Source organism: Gymnoscopelus braueri, assembly GCF_963280865.1.
Source record: "Gymnoscopelus braueri genome assembly, chromosome: 1".
In the NCBI taxonomy this organism is placed as follows: domain Eukaryota; kingdom Metazoa; phylum Chordata; class Actinopteri; order Myctophiformes; family Myctophidae; genus Gymnoscopelus; species Gymnoscopelus braueri.
This window is the reverse complement of record NC_137603.1, coordinates 49,065,953-49,089,276: the sequence shown is the minus strand read 5'-3', so window position 1 is coordinate 49,089,276 and position 23,324 is coordinate 49,065,953. Positions and strand designations below refer to the sequence as shown.

Sequence of the window (23,324 nt, the reverse complement as noted above, 5' to 3'; positions counted from 1 at the left end):
TTGATGTGTCTATTAAAAGGGGGAGAGGAGAGGAGAAAATAACCCAAATGTTTTTTGTTCCCCCAGATATAATGACCAGCAGATGTTGAGACATTGAAAGAGAATTTTTTTTAGAAGTGTTGTGCATCCAGAACATCTCATTACCTTTCCCTCCAGGGGTCATAGCTTCATTTTAGGCTTTTAGAACTATTATAATAGAGCACATTAAGAGGAGATTTGAATTTTAACAGCCACATAATAAAACCCTGATTGTAATTTACTTGCTAATGAACAGCATATTAAACAATTACTCATCTCCACAATAAGTACCTTTTTCTATTTATATATTTTCATCACAATGTCATCATTGTACTTCTTACTATTGGTCTCCTTGGAGCCTGTTCTATGGTTACATACTCCAAGTCACTCTGGATCACAGCATCAGTGGTTCTCAAAGATGTTCACGTCACAGACCCCCAAACTGATATGTATATCAGGCCAAGGACGTCCAGTTAAGCTATGATCTTAATAGTCACTCTTATACATTCTGTCATTGGCTAACTTCTACGCCCATGAAAGAATAGTGAAATCAATGTAGCTGAAGACCCCTTGAAACCCCCTCAAGAAAGGGGACAAAGAAATCCAAGTAATCTGAGGTAGCTAGTGACTGGTACAGTAACTTGAACTTCACATGCTACTTGTAGGAGAACAGGCACATTGTCTGGGCATTGTGGCCGTACTCCTTCTACAAGTAAATGTGGGATTAACAGCAGAGAGAAGTACAAAGATAACTCTCCGACACAGGATGGCTATTATCTATCTGGCAGTGTTGACAATAGCCCAAACATCTGCTACCACAATAGAGCTAGAAGGCTCTCAGATCCAAATCTCCCAAATCCTCCCCCAGAGCGGGTGTTTGACGCCCTGCACACAATCTGAAACAGATTGACTTTGCAAAACAATGAAAACCATTTTACTCAACGTCTGAGTTCATGGCAATGAGTGACCAGCCAGGGGAGGAAGTGAGGAGAGACGCTTTTTTTCTTTTCTTCCCCCTTTTCAAGTGTTTTGGGGGGGCGGTGAGAGGGGGCATTGAGCAATCAACTACATCCCCTTTTTTTTTTGCAGCGGCTGTTGTTTCATTGGAAAGAAACAGAGCTATTCTTGGGTTTGACATTTTAGACATTTATCATCAGACATTATCTGATAAGATTCATTCATTGATGTGACACTGTTATAGACATACAGGTAGGGGTTCAAGCTTTTTTTTTATAAACAACTACATATTTGGATTGTACAACCTATGGTTCAACAGTGAAGCAGGCTGTTATAGCGCCACCATGAGGCCGATTTGAAAAGTTTGGGGTGTAGGTTCTTCCTTGACCTACTACGAGTGTCCGTGCAAAGTTTTTTGCTCTTCCCAAAAACCTTTCGGGGCCGGGGGGAAAAAAATCCAAATCCAAATGTTCCTCCAAAACTGATTATTTTATTAAAATGTATTTTTTTCGTTTCTTGTTTTAATTGATTAGTTTGATTAACTGTTGCACGCCAACTCCTAGGGGAATCTGTCCTGCCTGTTTGCTGTCTATAACAAATGGCTGGTTTAAATGCCTGGCTAAATGCCTTGTTATTACTGGAACAGTCGTGTGTGTTCCAGCACGTACTGCACAGCGCATGTCGTCACTTCCCCCACACATGGGTCTTTGTACAATCACATGCATATTGTCTGGCCACTGTAACTTCTTAATGTTTGTTGCTTGTATTGTTGGTAATCTAAGAACTGAAATCATTGCAGGACACTCTGGATAACTGTAGTTAAAACATCTTTAAATGTACCTTAAAACTCCACACCGGATCCCTCTCAGTTTGCCTACTGCATGTCTCAACAAAGTAAAAACACTAATGGTGCTTTTCACTGTATGGTACCATCTCAACTCGACTCTACTTTGCCTTTTTTTTGTTAATTGATCCCTTTGAACTTCAAAGGGATTATGAGCTTAGTTGATTGATTGGGCCATAAAAGTGTCAAACTCGTTATGTACTCGTTAGTGCTCTCTTTAAATCAATGAATGCATAAAAGACAGCAACCTATTTGATGTCTCTCAGAGAGGGGGGGGGGGTGTTTAACAACACACCTTCCCTATTTGAACACACACAGACCAGAAATCTTACATAGTCAACCTTTAATGTAAATCAAATTTAAAAAAAAAAACACAATTTGACAGCCCCCCCAGTAGCAACTCTGAAGACCCCATGTTCTATTGTATTGTACTTACGTGTGCAGTGGAATGCATCTTTATTGTTGAAGGCTTTGTTGCAGTGGGTGCAGTGTGCTGCTTGTCCAGAGCTGACGGCTGTAAACAGGTGTCCATTCACCGTCTTCTTGTCCTTAGTCTCTTTGTCCTTCTCCTGTTTGGGGAGAGAGGAGACGTAATAAGGGGGTTAGGAGCTCGACCCAACACATCACTCTCACCACTGACTATTTTAACATATAAAAAACAACGGGACCTCACGGCTGTAAATCACCATCTATTGTCACTATTTTACCAAACAAATATGACTTGAAGAAGAACCTCTAAAATATCACCGGCTACCTGGCTGCCAAAGTCTCTGGTGGAGTGCATCAAATAATCAGCGTTTACCAGCCAATCGCACTTGTTTCATGGGTAAAATTGACCATGAAATTGGCTTTCTGACAAAGTGGTTGGTAGAGCACGCAACCCTATACTTAGCTGACCGCCCCCACCCCCTCCCCCCAACACCAAATCACAACAGGTCAAGATGTGAGCTTGTAGATGGGCTATTTTCATAAAATGTTCCCCCCCAGAATAGGGTCGCTAGGGTTCATGTGAATAACTAACATACTAGCCATAGTATAGATGGTAAAATAGAATAGGACATCTGAATGATGGTTGGTTACCTGCCAAAGTGGCTGCTAGACTGACCTACCAGGAAAACTAGACCATGTATTGAAAGCTGAAAAGAAAGGAAGGTTGGCAGTGTAGTCAGAACTGAGCACTAACTGTCTGTCTGTGATTTACCATTAGGAACCCAACAGAATGAAATGATATAACTTCTGCAGAAGAATACTGCACTACAGGAAGCATCATTTTATAAAGAGATGCCTCGTTTACTTCATGTGATTTAATCGAGAGTTAATTGCTTGACGAGTATCTAATGGCTGTAACTGGGTTGTGTTAATGTTGCACAACCAATTGTTTCACTCAGGATGTTAAAGGCTGTTGTTGTTTTTTTGCCCAGTATGCTGTATTCTTGAGTTTAAGCCCATCTTTGCTGCCTGTTTGCCAGAGAATGTGGAATTCTGATGTTTTTTTTAATTTTTATATCAAAGAGACCCAAGGGTTTTTATTTTATTTTCATTTTTCATTTTTATGAGAGTCAGTCATCCACTCCACTCCTTCAGGTTATTTTGTGCCATTGTACATTTGCACATTCATTACATGAAATTTGTCTTCTGAATGTATTCATCCTAACTATTAGGATCAGTGGGTGCCATTAATACTGCACCCGGGGAGCAGTTAGGGGTTAAGAGTCTTGCTCAGGGATACCAGTCTATTTGTCGAAGTGACCCCCACTGTATTTATTCTTTATTTAAAGGCTTATTAGAAATCTGAGAGGGAGTACAAAATGTGCATATAAGTACACTGACTGCACATGGGCTAGAGCACATGGATGCTCATGGATGCTCTGTTTGAGGAGAGGAGTGAGAAGATCAGTCGCTACGAATAAGATACAGTCTTATATTATATGAAAGTTTGTTAAACGGTATTGTTTAACAATCCTGAATGAAAAAGACTTCTCAAAGCTTTGCTTAAGGAATGTATTAGCATCTGAGGTCTTCAAAGGATAATGGGAATGCAAAGAAATAATTGACACAAGATTTAACTAGGACAGTAAACTTCTCTTCACAATGGCCTATTTCCATGATGACACAAGTCCGTTAGTTATGTGGAAGAATGTCATTAAATATCACAGCCTTCTTTCATCTCAGAAACAGGTGCAGTCATTATTTATCTCAGCAGGATGCTGAAAAACTGATTAATGCTTTTAATTTCAAGTCTACTTGACTACTGCATTGCACTATTTACTGGCCTCTCCAAGAAGCTGTAACTAATTCAAAATTCTGCTGCTAGACTACTGACAACAACTGGCTGGGAGGCGAGAACATGTCATTCCAGTCTTGGCTGCTTTGCACTGGCTTCCTGTGTCATTTAGAGTTGACTTCAACGTCCTTCTACTTATGTTTAAAGCACTCAATGGGCTGGGACCAGTCTACCTCACTGACCCACTGACATACAGTATATGTCAGTGCCCCTAAGATCACTCACGTCCTCTGCAGGTGGATTACTGGAGGTTACAATCAAAACCCAGAAGGAAATTGGTGACGCTACTTCATTTAGTAATTATGCCCCTAATCTGTGGAACACATTCCCTCAAGAAATGAACCAAGCTCAATCAACATCTTTAAATCGGCAGTTGAAAACCCAGCGCTTTTAATTAACATCTTATAAGGTGATTCTATTGTATGGGAAAATTATGTTTTAGTTTTTAATTTATTGCTCTTTTTTTTTGTACATTAGCACATTGCTGATGGTTTAGTTCTTTATCTGTTATCTTTCTTTCTTTTTTTACTGTACTGTACAGCACTTTGAGCTGTATGAAAAGTGCTATATAAATGAAGTTAATTATCATTATCACTAGATTGTGCCTTGTCTTGAGTGCAGCCTGTGTTGCTCTTGTCTCCATATAGCTCATCTACTCTGGTTGCACCGTTATAATGGAATCAGAATCCTGTACTATATCCCTTCCCCCCATTGCTATGCACCTCTTCATACTCGCACACCACCCCAATACATTTTCATCACATGCCCCAGACAGAAAGAAAGTGGAGAGAGGCAGCCAAATAACGTGTATGAGAGAGAAAGGGAGGAAGACAGTAGAGATGATGTACAACTGGTAATAACATGCCTATTATCATACATAACATACATCACTATTATTAGGGAATGCCTCCCGGGGGGATATTTCCACTCTACCTTTCTAGTTTGAATGAAGAAACACTCAGAAAAGTGATAAGCCCGCTCTCCTCCCGAGGGATTGATATGAAATGATTGCTTTGATCAGATTGTAGTTAGATACTAGGTAGAAAAGTGACACTGATAATCTGGTAAACAAATGGAATATGGAGGTTTGGCTGTTTGCTCCCTGCCTCTCTCTCTGCTCTAAGCTGTATCAAAGTTCGGCAAAACTATAGCAAAAAAAACTATAGAGAACTATAGAGTGATGTACTGTACTGTACTGTACTGTACAGTACAGGGAACAGAGCTCCTATTCTCACAGACGCACTCCACCCAAACCCAGCGGAAATGAGGAAAATGGAGTTTCCATATTTTTTTAATGGAGAGCCAGCCCTGGGCCTCTCAGCTTGACAGGACTGCAGTGCTCAAACAAATTAGTGCTCATTTCATTTCATTCAACAGCCTCCAGGTTACCACAAGGTACTTCACCACAGGAAGGCCCACATATGATTATACAAGCATTAAAACTCTTAAGATTTATTCTCAAGAAACTGCCAGTTACATAACTCGCAGTACTTGTGAATAGCAATGAAGAAACAGTCAAACGGTAGAAACAATGAAGACAAAGACAAATATCACAACAAAGAAATAACGACATGAACCCTAGCGTCCCTATTCTGGGGGCGAACATTTCCGTGAGTCCGCGACAATAGCAGATCTACAAGCTTGTAGATAGGCTACTTTTGGCAAGGAAATGTGGTGTAGAGGGAATAAAGGGGCGGACAAAGTTTAGACCCCGGAGAACCCCAGGCACCAAAGTATATAGGGGTTTATGAGGTTAACTTAATGCAGAACCTAAACTCTTTTCATGTCTGTGATACTGTTATGCAATCTGTTTCAAGCATTCAAGCTTTCTAACTTTATTTTCTGGATCAATGGGTTGTCTGTGAAGGACAAGAACAGCCTAAATGGTATTGTGAAAGTCAGCTCCCAGATAATTGGAGCCCAGCAAAGAGACGAGTGCTCCCTCTGGGAGAAACAGGTGCCCTCGAAAGCTAAAGGAATTATTAGCCAACCTGACCACGTTCTATCTAGTGGAATTGCAAACCGCCAGTAACTGCAGAAGCTAGTACGATTTATGCAACTAGTAGTACTCACAACCTCTGTGCAATTTCAGCACAATTCGTACAGATTATTCCCACTTGCTGCGACAACAGGCTTCTAAGGAGTAGAGAAACCAAGAGTAAGCTTGCCAAAAACAAGTCCTTCAGCAAATACTTTACATACTGAAGCAGCGTCGAGTTCTATTTAAGATGCTCACATCTTAGCATTTCTTTCAACTTCCTGCTAAAATAACTTCATATAAAAGAGAAACTTTTAAGAAGCCCCTTTGGAAAAAAAATCTGGGTATCATGATAAAATAAATTGAGTGCAACATAATGGACTATGACATGAGTGTAATTCATAAAATGGACTCTCACTTTCCGTAAAGATAATAATGTTCTATGGATTAAACATTAGTCTATAGAGCTTATTTTGACAAGCTTCAGAATACTAAACAATTTACAGGAAGACAACAATAGGCTAATCTAAGCAATCAAAAAAATCTCATGCACAAAAGATTGAAATAAATACATACAACTTAATAGAACATAAAAGGAACAGTTGCATTTATCTTTTCAATCTCACTTCCTGCAGTAGTAATGTTCTCAGTGAGAAACAGTGGGACACCTCTACAGATTAAAAAGCCCATACAACACTATTCTGACAACTGTGCCTAAGAATGTTTGAAAGAACCACTTAGGCTTACTGGTACAGTATATACTGTAAGTGCATTTTTTTACATTTTGCTCTTACCTCCTGCAGCAATGACTACAAAAGAACTACAAATTCAAGGCAGAATCAGAATCATGTTGAGACACAATGTTGAGACACAGAATCAGAATACAGAAACATTGTCTGCTTGTCTGCACACAAAGCAGAACTGGAGCACAGGGTCAGTTTTCTAAGAATTATGTTTAAGAATATTTTAAACATCTAGCTCAGTTTCCTGGAACACCCAGTGCTGAAATACAGTATTTAGAATCTTATTAAAAATCATGAACTGATTTATCATTTATAACCATCTAAAAAAGAGAAGACAGACTACAGAGACATACAGTAAGAGGCAGTGTCTTCTGGCCTGTGGACATTAGACAAGACAGAATTCACACTGAACACTGAGGAATAACGCAGTAGAATCTCTGAAAGAATCTCAACACTTTAAGACTATAGTTCAGACCAAAGATTTGAGACAGGACAAAACCGTCTTAATCCCGATTTATACTGTACTTTGTCGTACGACGGTGTCCCACGCCGAAAAAAGCCAGCCTACAGGCTCACGGCGCGTCGTGGAGCTCGTAAATCTGCTACTTTTGGCATGCAACACAGTCATTGGACAAAGCATAGGTTTAAGCATTAGAAAGTTGCAGTTACCTCTTGCCAGGAATTCCACCTGAACGAGAAGCTGTGATTCTCCATGAATCGTAACATCGTCTGTTTATGTGTTTCTGACCTACTGTGTGGCTGCTTGTCTGTACTTAAAACACCGGATCTCAGTCAGAACTCAGAGAACACATTACACAGGAAACTGTGATGAGGAAGTAACTGTCAGTGCAGAGGAGGTGTCTGCAATAACCTTTAGGCTTGGCATAAACCGCATTACGAAATGATAGAAGCTGACTCGCATCCTGCGTGAGACACTTTGCAACCACAGTTTAAATAAACACGATATAGAGTCTAATAACGGCACGGCCTCCCAGCCCAGTCTGGCTATCCATCTAGTAAGTAACAGCCTGGCTGCTTATGTGCATGTCCTAGAGTGGTCATGGTCTACTCTACGCCTTGTTATTTCTTTGGTACAACCCAACTAAAAGCAGAGTCAAACTGTTGCATTTGAACGCCAGGCAGTGATATACTGTGCAGACAGTGTGTTGTCTGGTAAGAGTAAGCAGTGATTTACAGACAGTGCTGTCTGGTTGCTTACCCTAGTTTTCTTGTACATTTTACTCTTGAGGTAGCTGAATGTTCGGCCCACTTTGGTGCTGCTCTTCCCGTCAAAGTCAGTTCTGAGAGGGCCTGGCTCCTCCTCAGATATACTGCAACACACACACACACACACACAGGAGCGAGAGTAATGAACTCATGAACACACGCATTATACAGTATATACATACAGTATTTAAACACAAGAACATCTTAAACATCGCGAACACGTGTACACACACACACACACACACACACACACCTGTAGTCCAGTGATCCTGTGGTGCTGGAGAGTGACCTCATACCTGGAAACCATCAGGAAAAGGAGACAATGAGAAACTTCAGGCTGACTCTACTGAGTGTGTGAGTGTGTGAGTGTGAGTGTGAGTGTGTGTGTGTGTGTGTGTGTGTGTGTGTGTGTGTGTGGCTGCTGTTAAATGACTGCATCTCTGATGAACTGAGGTCCGGTTATTTGTGCACCTTTTCCATGACACTACAAATAATTCTAAAATAGGACATTCATTTATGAAAAAAACATGGAAATACAATGTTTCTGTGGGACATCCATATGATATGCTACATATCATATGGATGTCCCACATCAATATACTCTTGAGACAGGGACACAATAATGTAATTAATCAAAATAAACAATTCATTCATTAAGAGGTATTATTGCCCTGAATTCCCTGAAATGGTTTTGGTTTGATTAGTCTGAATTCTTTACTCGCAGCTATGTTATCACAATGCTAATTCCATGTAGCAATAAATAGAGCTCAGTGAAATTATGAAAACAAAACAAAAACAAATCACTGAGGGATACTGCTGGGAAGATAGTTTTCAATATTCAGTGCAATAAAAAAATATGTTTTGGGGAATTAAAATCTAAACAAAATGTTTCCACCAAATATGAAAATAGAGAAACAGTATAAAGGCTGGGACAAAATGCAGTTCAGATTGATTATGGGTGAAAAGAAATACCCCATTTAAGCCAAATCAAACATTTATTGCAAACAAAAGCCTCATTCCACCCGGAGAACCATTTCTATCAAATCCACACAAATATGTAATTTGGCTCAGCTGCACTGATTTAGAACAGCACATTCAAAAGATGGTGTCTGGTCTGTGTTGGTATGCAACAATACATTCAGACACTCAACCACTTTCATCCTGGCTTCCCTATTTTGGGCATGTCATTACAGTGAAAACAGCTGATATACAAGCTCACAACTCGCCGCAATGCGGTTATTTGCACTATTTGAAAAAAATATGGCTTAAGTGGTTCAAATAGAAAGTTAACATGCGGCTAAAACAACGGGGAGGAAGTGCACTGTGTTGTTTTACAAGGATCAAAAAGGATAGTTATGAGTAGTTGGTGCTTTTTGGTTGTGTGTGTTTTATAGAAAAAAGGCACCTTATGAAAGCTGTACTACAGTAAAATGCTCTTACAGAGAACAGAGATCAGTATTAGATCCATGAAAGAGCCAAGAAGAGCAAGAGAAGATGTTTTCGGTGTGTGTTTTAGTGGAGATAAGGGTGCATCTGTATTTTAAGTGGTCTGTAGCCCCTTTCACACAGCCTGTTCAAAGGGAATGTTGCACTGTTATTCCGCCTCGCTGTTTCGTATAAAAGGTACAGACATGGAATCGGGGGGGGTCATTGTGGTGCTGTCTCTTTGAGCCGACAGCGGAGGTAGGCACAGAGCCGAATCCACGTCTGCATAATAGGCCCAGCCGACAGGATGGCACAGGGGTGTGACATCTAACGTCCGCGCACCGTTCTGCCTCGAACCGCTGCCTGTTTCTCTTCAATTGCTCCTCCAACGTATTTCAGATAGCACAAACACGCTTCAGCGCATCCATTTCCAAAACCTTGACCCGGTGCCATTAAAGACAGAGACAGTATTTTCAATGGAAAATGACTTGACTTTACAGTGACCCAGTGGTGTAGTGCAAGGTATACAAAGTTCTATGCCGTATACCCACTTCTTTTTCAATGGGCATTGCATATAACTTCTAGTTATAAATCAGTTTTAGCATTGTCACAAATAGATATTTTTCAATACATATTGATTCTGAATATTTGAAACAGCCCCGCCTCTCGCTCACAGAGCTGCTCTCAGCTCTGTGAGCTTGTCTCGTCTCATCTTCTCCACTTGAAAATAGCTGTCACAGTGTTATAGTTTGCGGGTCTTGTCACAGTGTTATTGTTTGCGGGTCTTGTCACGGTGTAATACAGTAGTTTGCTAGCCTGGTTCCAGACGAATCTGCCATTGCAAAATTGCATTGCATTTTAATATACACGCAGTGTGATATTGTCTGGCCACGCGAGGCTAGTAGTTTGCGGGTGTAAACTTGTTAAAGATGACAAGTGTGCATGATCCTCTGCAAATGGTTCTGAGTGACAGATAATGAGACATTCTGAACAAAGGTTAAATAATTCCGCTCTCCTTACTCTCTCCTCAGTGTAATTTGGATGAACTTTTAAACAGCACAAGTGCATGGTATTCGAGGTGAATAACAAGGAGGCCAGCAAGGCCACATGCAAACAATGCCACAGAGCAGTGCCAACCAAGGGTGTTAATATAGCACATTTAGCACATTTGTTGCAGTACTTTGAACCAGGAGAATGATGATGATGATGATGATGATGATGATACACTTTTTAAAGCACAGGGCAGCCCCCCTGTTGTGACTTTCCCCTTTAGGAATTAAAAAAAAATATCATCCATCATACCTCAAGATAACTATACAAAAGAATTTCAGCGATTATATAGACTGCCAGACATAAGTACCTTTATCTTTTATTTCAAAATCTCTATTTATAATGTTCTCAATTTATGTAATTAGAGTATGCAACGTTAGATTATGCCCTCCAGGCATGAGGAGAAGAGGAAGGCCAAAGAGGAGGTTTATTGATGTGGTGAGAGAGGACATACAGGTGGTTGGAGTGACCGAGGAAGATGCAGAGAATAGAAACAGATCAGGAACAGTATACCCACTTCTCCAGACACCACTGCCCAGCCCTCACCCTAACCTAGGCTCTTATCTCTACCCCAACCCTCACCTCTATACAGTAGGTTTTATCTCAACTGCAGGTTCTTTATACTTAACGTTACATACTGTACTGTATCCTTTCATTTGATCTATCTGTACATTGTGTGTGCCTCTTTATACAGTACTGTACTGTATGCATTTCCTGTGAAGCATATACATTTTCCCGGTGTACAATTTGACTCGAATTTGACTATATTTCAGCCAGGTGACATTACAACATAGCAAATCAAACAGCCAGGGATGATCAGTTCCATGTTGCTTGAGGAGTGAACACAAACACACATGCACAAACATGTACAAACACACACACACACACACAAAGACTGATTCTACAGTCTAATAACAGAGTTGACAACTAAGAGGCAGCTAGAGTTGTGATGTTGGGGCTGTTCTGGTTCTCTGCTAGTTTAGGATGGCTGCTACCATTACCATTAGCTACTATACTTACTCAAACTATCCTCATCATCACTAGAAGGAGAGTCGACATGAAAGCGAGATATAACTTTGGTCAGGAGGGTGGGGGACAGGTTGAAAGAGAAGGAGACTCTCCTCTTACGATGCTGTTGTCCAGAGGCTGGAGCGATGCAAGGGGGCAGGAAAGAACCAGAGCATGAACTCATCATTAACTCAATCTCACAAAGGCGTAGTGCGTCAATTATCAAAAATGATATCTTCATCTAATGAATCTTACAGACGTGTTAATGATCAACACACACTTCATTGATTATCAAATCTAAGAGATGTACATGTACAATGTATTAATTGTGAAAGACACCTGATGTTTAGTGATTAAACACTACATCTCTCCAGTGATAAGAGTGGCAGACAGACAGTTTAAAGGAGAGATCCGGACATTTTAAGTGTTATCTTTGATGTGTCGCTAATCACTCACCATCATTGAAAGGGACGTTGAGTTATTTCAGAGAGTCCCATGTCGTCATTTTTTCGACCCCCTCCGTTGGCATAATGGGAGCCCGTGTAAGAGTGAAAATCGTCTATTATAACCGATGCAAAGTTAGTATTTTCTCTACTACTGCTCATTGTGGACTCTCATGATACTCAAACATGCACTGAAAGTCGCGCATGAGTTATCGTTCGTGCAGAACTAGACGACGCTGGTTGCTTACTTCTTCCACAGAACCTGGCGTCTGTGGAAGAAGTAAGCAACCAAGCATCATCTCGTTCTGCATTAACGATAGCTCGTTCGCGACATTCAGTGCAGGGTCGAAAAAATGACGACACGGGACTCTCTGAAATAACTCAACGTCCCTTTCAATGATGGTGAGTGATTAGCGACACATCAAAGATAACACTTAAAATGGGCGGATCTCTCCTATAAGGACAGTCAGACAGCGTAAGGTCATTGGAGCAGACAGACAGTTTAAGGACATTCAGACAGTGTAAGGTCATTGGAGAAGACAGACAGTTTAAGGACAGTCAGACAGTGTAAGGTCATTGGAGAAGACAGACAGTTTAAGGACAGTCAGACAGTGTAAGGTCATTGGAGAAGACAGACAGTTTAAGGACAGTCAGACAGCGTAAGGTCATTGGAGCAGACACACTGTGTAAGGTCAGGTGGCAGGTGAGGAACAGAGCAGAGTGGGGTAATGTGTTCCCAATCCCCCTGGGATAAAAAACAATAGTCCTGAAGTTTCAACTTAATAAAAGTAAGTAATCAGGTTAGAGTCAGGACAGAATAAACGGCCGTCCACACCAATATTAAGTTAATTAACTATAAAGAAGTGTGTGTAGTCTGTGTACTGTATGTATGCATATGTACTGTGTGTATGTATCCATCCATCCATCCATGCTCTTACCTTCTATGTCTTTCTGGCTGATGGTGAGCATGGAGACAGACTTGGTGAGAGGCAGGGACAATGGAGGACAGCTGTGTCTCAATGGACGATACCTCCTGGTCCTCTGCAACAGGCAGACATGTCATGTTATACATGTGTGTACAGTATGTATCATATATAAACGAAAGTTATTTTTGATATATTCATAACTATTAATAACTATTCCAGATAAATGGGTTTTTGACAACTTCTCTAAACACTATTAAATACAAATACACAGTATGGCTTTTTAAAGCATCCCTATTCTGGGTATGCTCACGCGACGCATTGTAGAGCTTGTAGATCGACTATTTTCGGCAGAGGTGTTGAGGGAAAAAGGAGGGGGCCAACCAAGTACAGATCCCGGTCAACAAAGTATATAGGGTTTAAGTGGTGAACAGAATCAAACTGCTAGACAGTATACGCACATCCACAGTAATTGAAGACTGGAATGAAAGATTTAGGATGACAGCGTTGATGGAAATGAGGGAAATTATGCAGGACACAGTTGGTGGGATCAGCAGGAAGCTGATCTGTGTGAGAAACATTCTCATCAAATCTGATTTATTGCCGATCTGACAAACATTGTGTTTTCCCCTGAGTGCTAATAAGGTTGGATGTTAATAACTCTTCCTTTGACCTTCCAAAAGCCCTATTAGTTAATCTCAGGTGTGTCGGTAATTAATTGAAATACATGCACATACAAGCATATGCAACACACACACACACACACACACACACACACACACACACACACACACACACACACACACACACACACACACACACACACACACACACACACACACACACACACACACACACACACACACACACACACACACACACACACACACACACACTCGATATACAGCCACACACATGCCCTTGAGTACTAACATAATTCAATCATCTCCACACGCACATGCACGCCGCCACGCGCGCACACACACACACACACACCTTTACATGTTTTATCTAAATACATGGGTCTGTCCATGGGTCTGAAGGACTGCAGCAACTCAATCTGCCTGCAGGCTAGCTGCATCAAATTATCGACAGATCAATATCAGTAAACTTTATGATGCGTGTGTCTGTCAATGTTGTAGTGGTTAAGACTTATGAACACATTGGAACCCTGCAGGTGGATTTGACTTGGATCAAGTCCCCAGTGTTGATTACACGCTGAGAGTACAAATGAAACCAAATGAAACAAAAGTGGAGTGAACAAGCCACTCTCATTTTGAGATGACAGTCCATAATGATATATCATAGATAGAGATCAAATAAGATTATGTAAGTTGGAAGCAAAACTATATAATAACTATAAAAACTACACATAATCATTACGTATTTACATGGATTCCTGCTAAGTCCAATTATAACAATTATATCAATTTTGACTGAGACTGATCTTTCTCTCTGCTGACTAGAACTTATCTGCTCCCTACTTTTTAAAATTTGTTATGGCATTTCTGTTTTATTTTTGATACAACCTAGCCCAAAGATATCTGCTACTTATATCCACTAGATAACATACAGTAACAGTAACATACACGTACAGTACATGGCCAAATATCTTTCATATGTGTTAGAGCCGAACCTGCTCCTCCATGTTTCCATGCTCCCCCGTGTCTTCCTGCTCCTCAGTGAGAGACACCAGGGAACCTCCTCCCCTCTCCTCCTCGTTGTTCAGCATGGTCCCCCGTTGGGAGCCCCGGGAGCATGGGCCCTTCACAGCATCCTGTTCTCCACTGAGGCCTTCCAGGCTGTAACTACAGAGAGAGAGAGAGAGAGATGGAGTCAGAAACAGAGAACAACAGTAGATATTAGAGCATTATTTATGAGGAGCAGGGTGTCAGTATCTAACTCTATACTGTAACAACATCACCTTGTACAGTAACTAGCAGATGCGCGCACACACACACACACACACACACACACACACACACACACACACACACACACACACACACACACACACACACACACACACACACACACACACACACACACACACACACACACACACACACACACACAGTACCCAAAGTCCTGATAAAAAAGGACTTGCACACAAGCATGTGCACAGTGCACACACAAACATATACATTATGCATATACCTTCCCACTTCACTTCCCAGTTCAAATTTTAACACACATGCACACTTATTCCACAAGCACAAAAGGACACATGCAGACATGCACAGAGACACACTTCCCTACTCCCGCCACAAACACACAGCTACGCATGTGTACACAGAACACACACACACACAGACACAGACACACACACACAGACACACACACAGACACACACACACACACACACACACACACACACACACACACACACACACACACACACACACACACACACACACACACACACACACACACACACACACACACACACACACACACAGAGTGTGGACAGCTGGTGTTTAAGCAGCTGAGAAATCACCGCTCTGTTCTTCATAAAGCACTGTGCTACAGCAGCAGGCATCTGTGTGTGTGTATAAAGGGACTGATATTGGAGTCAGGTGGGCAGTTTGTGTGTGTCTGATTCTGTTTAAGGGCCCTATTTTGGGGAAACAGGCAAACCGACATGAAGCACATTCAACGGCGTGACAGGTGGGGCGTGGCAACACACGGGCGGAGTCCCTGGAGAGGTGCGTCAGATTAGACTGAATGTATTGTCAGTGGGTGTGTTGCAGGTGCATTCAATCATGACCAATCAAATGATCACTTTTCATTACCTTTTAAGAACAGTGTGTTATGCTCAGCACAGTGGTCTACTGGTAAGTTTCATAGTGTCATGGAAGAAAACCCTTGGAAACATAATTTCTCCCAAGAGAAAACTGATGAGGTGCAGAGTCATCAAAAAAGCTAATCTATGGCACCTCTAACAGACTGCCAAGATGTAAAATCATCTTGGAAGGAAATAACAAATGCAGTTAACATGTCTGGCATTGGTCCTATGAGAAGCGTTTCTCAGTGTGAAAGTCCAGTTTAAGCAGTCCACGCGGATGTACATTATAGTAGACTCTGAGCAGACGTCCATCTAGAGATCTGCACAGCAGTCATTTTTCACGTGCATGTATACGCATGTGACCTGTGCATGAGAAATGTTGTCTCTAAAATGGGGCTGGTACGCTCATCATCATCGGAACGTTTATGTAGTGACTATTTTGAACTAACACCAAGACTCTTGTATCAAGGCTAGTACGCTCTGAACATGCTTTAACTGTACATTCATGTACCGTATGTGTATAAGTAACTATATAAGCACCTTAAGAATTGCTTAAAGCATGTCCAGCGACGATGAGCCAAAATTAACGTGGCATTATGTGTAATAATATATCTGTAGGTAGTTCACCAATCAAGAAGGCTTTCATGAAGGAAAACCCACCCAATATGGATATTATGCCTTCAATCTTCTACGCGCAGCATGCTGCACAACAGTTTTGTTGGATCTAAGTATTTAGCCTTTGTCACATGTGGGTTAGAACATACATATAAAAAACATGCTAAAACATGTTCTCCAGCTTGAAGGAAGGTGGCTGCTTAATGTTTAATCCGCATAGTAGCGCTAAACCATCTGCCCCCAAAATGGCCTGTGCATGTCTGTGTCAGTACATGCATCTATGCAGCATCTGTGTGTTTGTCTGTTTGACTATGCTTTGTGCGTGTGTATCTGTTCAAATATCTCTATGAGTTTGACCATCTGTCTGTGCTGCTTAGAAATGTTCTGCATTAAAGTAATGTATGTGTCACACTCACCCATTCACACACTGACAGCGGAGGCAGCCATGCAAGGAACCAACCTGCTAGTCAGGTCCACTTAAAAGGTTCAATGTATTGCACAAGGACACTTTGTCATGATGCCAGAAGGAGCAGGGATCAAACCGGGAACCTTCTGAATATCTATGTCTATGTGTGTGTGTGTGTGTGTGTGTGTGTGTGTGTGTGTGTGTGTGTGGGGGTGTGTGTGTGTGTGTGTGTGTGTGTGCCTGTCTCTGTGTGTGTGTGTGTGTGTGTGTGTGTGTGTGTGTGTGTGTGTGTGTGTGTGTGTGTGCGCGTGTCTGTGTGTATGTGTGTGTGTGTGTGTGTGTGTGTGTGTGTGTGTGTGTGTGTGTGTGTGTGTGTGTGTGTGTGTGTGTGTGTGTGTGTGTGTGTGTGCCTGTCTGTGTGTGTGTGTGTGTGTGTGTGTGTGTGTGTGTGTGTGTGTGTGTGTGTGTGTGTGTGTGTGTGTGTGTGTGTGTGTGTGTGTGTGTGTGTGTGTGTGTGTGTGTGTGTGTGTGTGTGTGCCTGTCTGTGTGTGTGTGTGTGTGTGTGTGTGTGTGTGTGTGTGTGTGTGTGTGTGTGTGTGTGTGTGTGTGTGCGCGCGTGTCTGTGTGTATGTGTGTGTGTGTGTGTGTGTGTGTGTGTGTGTGTGTGTGTGTGTGTGTGTGTGTGTGTGTGGGGTACGGAGAGAGAGAGCCTTCACACTTGAGCAAGACGCATATCCTCAACGTCCCTGAGTGTCCTGAGTGCAGCAGCTAGCTGTGTGATTTACTAACACAATTACACGTATCCTACTGCTGTAAATAACACAGCCTTGACTGTAGGCAGAGCAGTGATTATGAGTGGAGACAGGACAGGTCTATTCACACTGAACTGTGTGTGTGTGCCTGGGATCACTGCTTTATGGACAGGCTTATGATGCATTATAGTACCACTCACACACAGCTGTCTGAACGGTTGTACAGTCACATACATGGATGCACACAGGACACCACAGACACACGGGCACACACACACACACACACACACACACACACACAGCTTTTCAACGATCAGAGCCCGACCCATACATCTGTCCAGCACGCTCAAACATCACTAAAACTAAAGTAATTGGCCGTTATAGAGATTTATGTCCCATAATTGAAAAGTCATGAGTTCAGTAATCTCCACCGCAGCCAACGTGTCCTTGAGCACGACACCCAACGTCCTACTGTACCTGGTCACTCATTGTAAGTCCCACTGAATAAGACAGGTAAATTAATTTCTTCAAACTGTAGGATAGTAAAAAGTCGAAATGACAATAGTGCCATCTTTTCCTCTCCCCAGAGGGAGAACTGTGCAATCCAATCACTGTCTACCGTAAGAAGCTGAGAGGGAGACAGTGTAGATAGAGCACAGCATAGCGCAAAGCTATCATGTAAACTATAAAGGTAAACAAAGTTTAATAATGACATGTGGCGTAAAAAACAGCACTCACCTGCCCGGGGGGGAGTGAATATAGATGAGTGTTTCTGTCATAGTATTATATCTGTGTGCTACGATGAAGGTCAGTGGTTGCTCATGTATTCCATAGTAGAATAATTAATTACCTGTCATTCTGACTGACTGACTGACTGACTGACTGACTGACTGACACCTGTGGAGGGCAATGATGAGAAGTTATGAAAAATGGAGCAGAACACAAACACAAACACGCAAAACAAACACACACACGCTTGCACACACAAGCAGACAGAAACACGATGACAGAGAGATTCATGCAAACAACTACAACCACATCCATCCAAATAATTTACACACAGACACACACAGACACACACACACACACACACACACACACACACACACACACACACACACACACACACACACACACACACACACACACACACACACACACACACACACACTATACTGACTGAAGAAATGGATGCATGTACTGTGTGCACACACAAACTCACACACAGACACACAAACATGCAAATCAGCGAGCATGTAAATCTCAGAGTGGTATTCAAATTAGCTGCAGTGTCCTTTTAACAGAGGAGGAAGACATCTCAGATAGATGTCTTCCTCAGACAGACAGACAGATAGACAGATAGACAGATAGACAGATAGACAGATAGACAGATAGACAGATAGATAGATAGACACATACATCGACAGACATCTACAGTACTAATAGACTAATAGACTAGTACATCTACTAATGTTAATGTCATCTATGCTGCCCTGTGAAGCCAAACAGCACTATCTGCATTCCCATGTAGCCATGCTCTTATCCAGATCGACTTATATATATAAAAACGCTAGTATTAAGATGCATATAATCAAATCAATTGTGCAAAGACATCATCAAAGGTACTGCTGGTACAGAGGAGGGTCGTACTGTATCGTGTACAGCACAGTACAGAACATCTTTTAGCAGTTTAGCAGCTTTTTCTTCAATCACAATTATATCACAGTGACTGAGGATCACAGTCATCTTATTGGACAGGTACTGTATGTTTGCATACACAAGGACAAGTAAATTGGTAAGTACTGTCTCTTGTATGTAGAAACCTTTGTTTTTTTAAATTATTTCTTCCCCCCCTTGCTCCCACTTGCCCCCCCTTCTTTTTCTTTATCTTTCTGGAAACAACAAAAACGATGGAGCTTGCAGAAAAACTAATTTCACCCACTGTTTTACACCTGCAAACCTGTGATGTGACATTAAAGATGATTCTGATCTTTTTATATCATCTGTTACTGTACCTTTAAACCTTGCAAAATGTCACTGCCATTTGTGTGCCCTGAGCTGAAGTGCCCTCCTATACACTGTGAGTCACTCTGGGTAAGAGCATGAGCTAAGTGACAAGAATTTAAAGTACAATATTGATTTTTAGTTTGAGCTTTTTTTAATGGCAAGAAGTAGTTAACGCTGTTTGTCTGCATGGGGAAAACAGTCAGTAAAATGAGTTAGTAAAATGTCTTGTTGTGTTAGTACCTTCTCCTGTGAAAGGTTGGCTTTCCCTCTCCAGGACTCCGAAGGGTGCTGAGTAAGGTAAGACAGGATGAGATGGGTGATGATCAGAAAGATTAGTGTGACGGGAGAAAAAGACTAAAAAGACTGGTACACTATAATCATTTGTCCACATACAGGATGTGAGGAAACTGTGCAGTTCAGGATGAAGACCTACAAGTGCTGATCAAAACACTAAAGTCTTCTTCACTTCTTCATTTCAAATAATTGTTGAGGTCTTAAATGTTTCTGTCTGTGTGTGTGTGTGTGTGTGTGTGTGTGTGTGTATTTTTATATTTATTTATTATTGTGTCTTTGTACGTCGTTTGAATAGTCTGTTGGGTGTTGTTTGTTTAGTATGCGACTTAAGTGCTTTTAATTGTGTTGTGCTGTGTGCGCGTGCACGTACAGTATGCTCGACAGGCCAGGCCACTTGAAATATGAAGCCAGCTTTATATCCTGAGTAAACCTAACCCAGGCCCATAACACAATGATGCTGAACATGCACAACCACAGCTGCTGTAAACTGTAAAGCTGAGACATTAAACCATTTTTATAATCCAAAAACAATCTACCATGATGCTCTCATAGCGTTATGTCACACTACTCCTGCTGGTCAAATGTTTATAGAACCTCCTATTAATCCACACTATTCTATTCTAAAGGCATAGAGTCATAATACTGTAGCATAGCATTGATATGTAACTTGCATTGATTTGCCAGAAGTCAGCAATCAAACTTGAGGCTTAAGGCTAAGACTGGTACAGGACAGGTTCTTAATGTGTGAGCCAACAGGTTCTATGTGTGAGCCAATACAGCACAAGCAAATCAATAAATGATATTCCATACAGTCCTGCAATGAAAGCCTACAGGCACTTGGAGAGAACAGTGTGTAGGTGTTGAGTTGGTTCATTCAGCCATTCCAGGGCTGACATCCATGTTTAATACAATCACATATTTTGCTATTCTATTTGCTGGGAGGTATTGAGGACCCCAGTGACATAATCCTCTCTCTTCTACTCTACCGTAGGTTTTCTACATAAGTAGACGTACAACACAGCACAAGGGAAGATTACATAAATCTGTAGTGGTAGCTGGTAGAAACACAAGTTGTGAATCAGTAATAACCGGTTCATCATGCTTGTGTTTTGCTCAAAGGGACAGCCCTGACACCTGAACCCACCTCCTTTGGTTCATGTCTGCGTCTCCCCCTCCTCCTCCTCCTGTAGCGTTCTTGCCGGGGCCCCAGCTGTGTCGTCGCAGAGGGGACAAGGAGCGGAGGCTCGACCGCAGCAGGAGAGCTGATCGTCGGGTAGGTACCACCTCAGTCACCCTGTCTTTAGCTTCCTCTTCTGTTTCTCCCGCACCTGCAGTCAAATACAGTAGTGTAAACCAGAGGAGCGGAGAGTCGAAACAAAGCTATTTCCAATTAACCCATTAAGACCTGAGGACCCGATTCTATAAATGTCTTCTAAATCCTTAACGGTTTTCTGAAAAACTTACGTTGTTATATCAGTGGTTCAAAAAACGTCAAGGACCCCCAAAATTATATGCATTTGGCCGCCGACCCCCATCTCAAAATATTCTGTTCCAGGGACCCCCAGAAGCAAAGATTTGAGTAAAAATTAATTTGCTTTTAAAAATACATATTCAAAGATTTGCACAAATTGTCAAGATTTTTCAAATATAGCAGACCTACAAGTTCACAACGCGCTATGAGCTTGTATATCTGATATTTTTGAATGGCCAAAGTATAAAATATTTACTGGATGACAAATGCCATAAAAACAATGTCACCCAAACTTTTGCACATTTTACCTCCAGCTTCGCCACCAAAGCCGAGCCCTGGCACAGTATTAACCCCAGTTCGAGTGCTCTCCTCTGGGGTCCAGGTGCCGAGGGCCTGGGTCTGTCCCTCCAGACAGCTGTCGGGGCTGGAGCTGGGAGGACCTACGCTGGCTGTGTCGTCTGTAGAGGAGCAGGACACCGACACCTCACTGGTACTGTCTCCACACGTCACCACGTCATCACACTGGAGGGATAGAAACACAGAGCCAACCGTTAGATGTACATTAATTGATTGATTGATTGATTGATTGATTGATTGATTGATTGACTGATTGATTCATCTGATTGATTTTGATGATTAGATGCACATACAGGGACATTCAAACGTCAGGAGTTTCCATACAGTATGACTCCAGGGGTATAATACATGAGTGTCTCTATGAATTAGGAACCTGCAGATTTTTTAAAAATCCATAAAGTATTATGCGTTTATTTATTCACTCTTACTATACTTGCTTGGCTGAGTTTCTGAGAAATATACTTGAAGCTATGATTTCTTAGCTCTTTTATTTCTGTGAATTGTCTGGTGTATGAATTTACTCTCCTTGCTGTCATTTCTACTTGGCTACTGAAATAAATGAATTTCCCCAAACATGTATTCACTAATAAATTAATATAAATTAAACTATACAACATATCGCTGAGCAAAATGGAAGCACACGATTCCCGATGAAGCCGGTCGAACAAGACCATATTGTAAGTAATTTTGTGACAAAGGTGAGCTGATATTTCTACCGTTATTCAGGCTGTCTCTACCTTATGTCTGCGAGCTCAGCCTTACGTGACTGCTGTTCGAGGTCAATAAACAGGACATACAGGTATGGTCAGGCTAATGGGGTCAACTGTCCCATTAGCCTGCTGCAGAGATCAATGCTAAGGTCATTAACTGACATGTGGGGTTGTACACACTAAAATACTCAGTGTCAATGTATCCATGTGTCATTCTTGGTTACACTTGAGTGCACAAATGTAACCAAATGGACCCGGGTATGTACACTCTCAGAGTTAAATTAACACTCTGGATTGCACAGTGTGGTGCAGATGAGGATTTGCACTGGGCAGGTCCCTGGTGTGAGCGTGTGTAATGGTGTGCATATAAAGCAAGGTGTTGCATTAAAAGGAGTGTGCGTGACCGCCGCTGACCGGTCAACGTACTCCTGTTTAAATAAATGTGAAAAACAAGTGCAGCGCGAGGTGACTCAACAGGACATTGTGCTGGAGCAGTCAGTGGAATGGGCTGTAATCAAGACCAAATGGCAGCGTTTAGAGATAATGGACCAGCGCTGCTTTATGGGCACTCTGACATTCAAAACACACCAATAAACCTCCACGACCTCATCAAAACCAACATCTCTCAGGGGAAAAGATGTCCCATAAGTTATTTTGTGCTCCACCATTTCATATTCATCCCATAGTCATCAGGTATGTCGATGGCCCACCGTGTTAAACATTGGGGTGGGGCTGCCAGGCAATAATGCCCCCATGGTGAATGTGTATTGATTATACTGAAAAATATACTCATAGCTTAGTGTTGAGCTAATGACACTTGCATAATGTACTTTCATTATTCATAATGTTAAGTAGAGGTAGTGCGTGCTAGAGTTTCCCACTGGCATGACTCCAGGTGGGGCCACATTTTCTACTTACTGTTCAATGTGTTGTGCTATGAGACAGACCCCTCCCCTCTGACACATAAGGTATGATAAAACAAACCCACACGCTCTGGAACAATACTGGTGGGAACACGTATTGGGAA

The 23,324-nt window shown here is 41.7% G+C and overlaps 1 protein-coding gene across 4 annotated transcripts in view; it reads right to left on the bottom strand.

Annotated features, from left to right (window-relative positions):
• The window catches only part of akap13 (A-kinase anchoring protein 13), a 98,795-nt gene that overhangs the window by 37,813 nt on the left and 37,658 nt on the right, over positions 1-23,324 (bottom strand). For 3 of the 4 annotated variants that reach the window (XM_080434829.1, XM_080434826.1, XM_080434827.1), the window contains 8 exons: positions 21,539-21,752; positions 20,904-21,087; positions 19,706-19,753; positions 14,537-14,708; positions 12,916-13,018; positions 8,305-8,347; positions 8,044-8,155; positions 2,256-2,388 (listed from right to left, as the gene is read on the bottom strand). In XM_080434829.1, coding sequence (XP_080290955.1) covers positions 2,256-2,388; positions 8,044-8,155; positions 8,305-8,347; positions 12,916-13,018; positions 14,537-14,708; positions 19,706-19,753; positions 20,904-21,087; positions 21,539-21,752 — 1,009 coding nt within the window. The remainder of the gene's footprint in view (positions 1-2,255; positions 2,389-8,043; positions 8,156-8,304; positions 8,348-12,915; positions 13,019-14,536; positions 14,709-19,705; positions 19,754-20,903; positions 21,088-21,538; positions 21,753-23,324) is intronic. The other variant, XM_080434828.1, reaches the window with a different exon arrangement.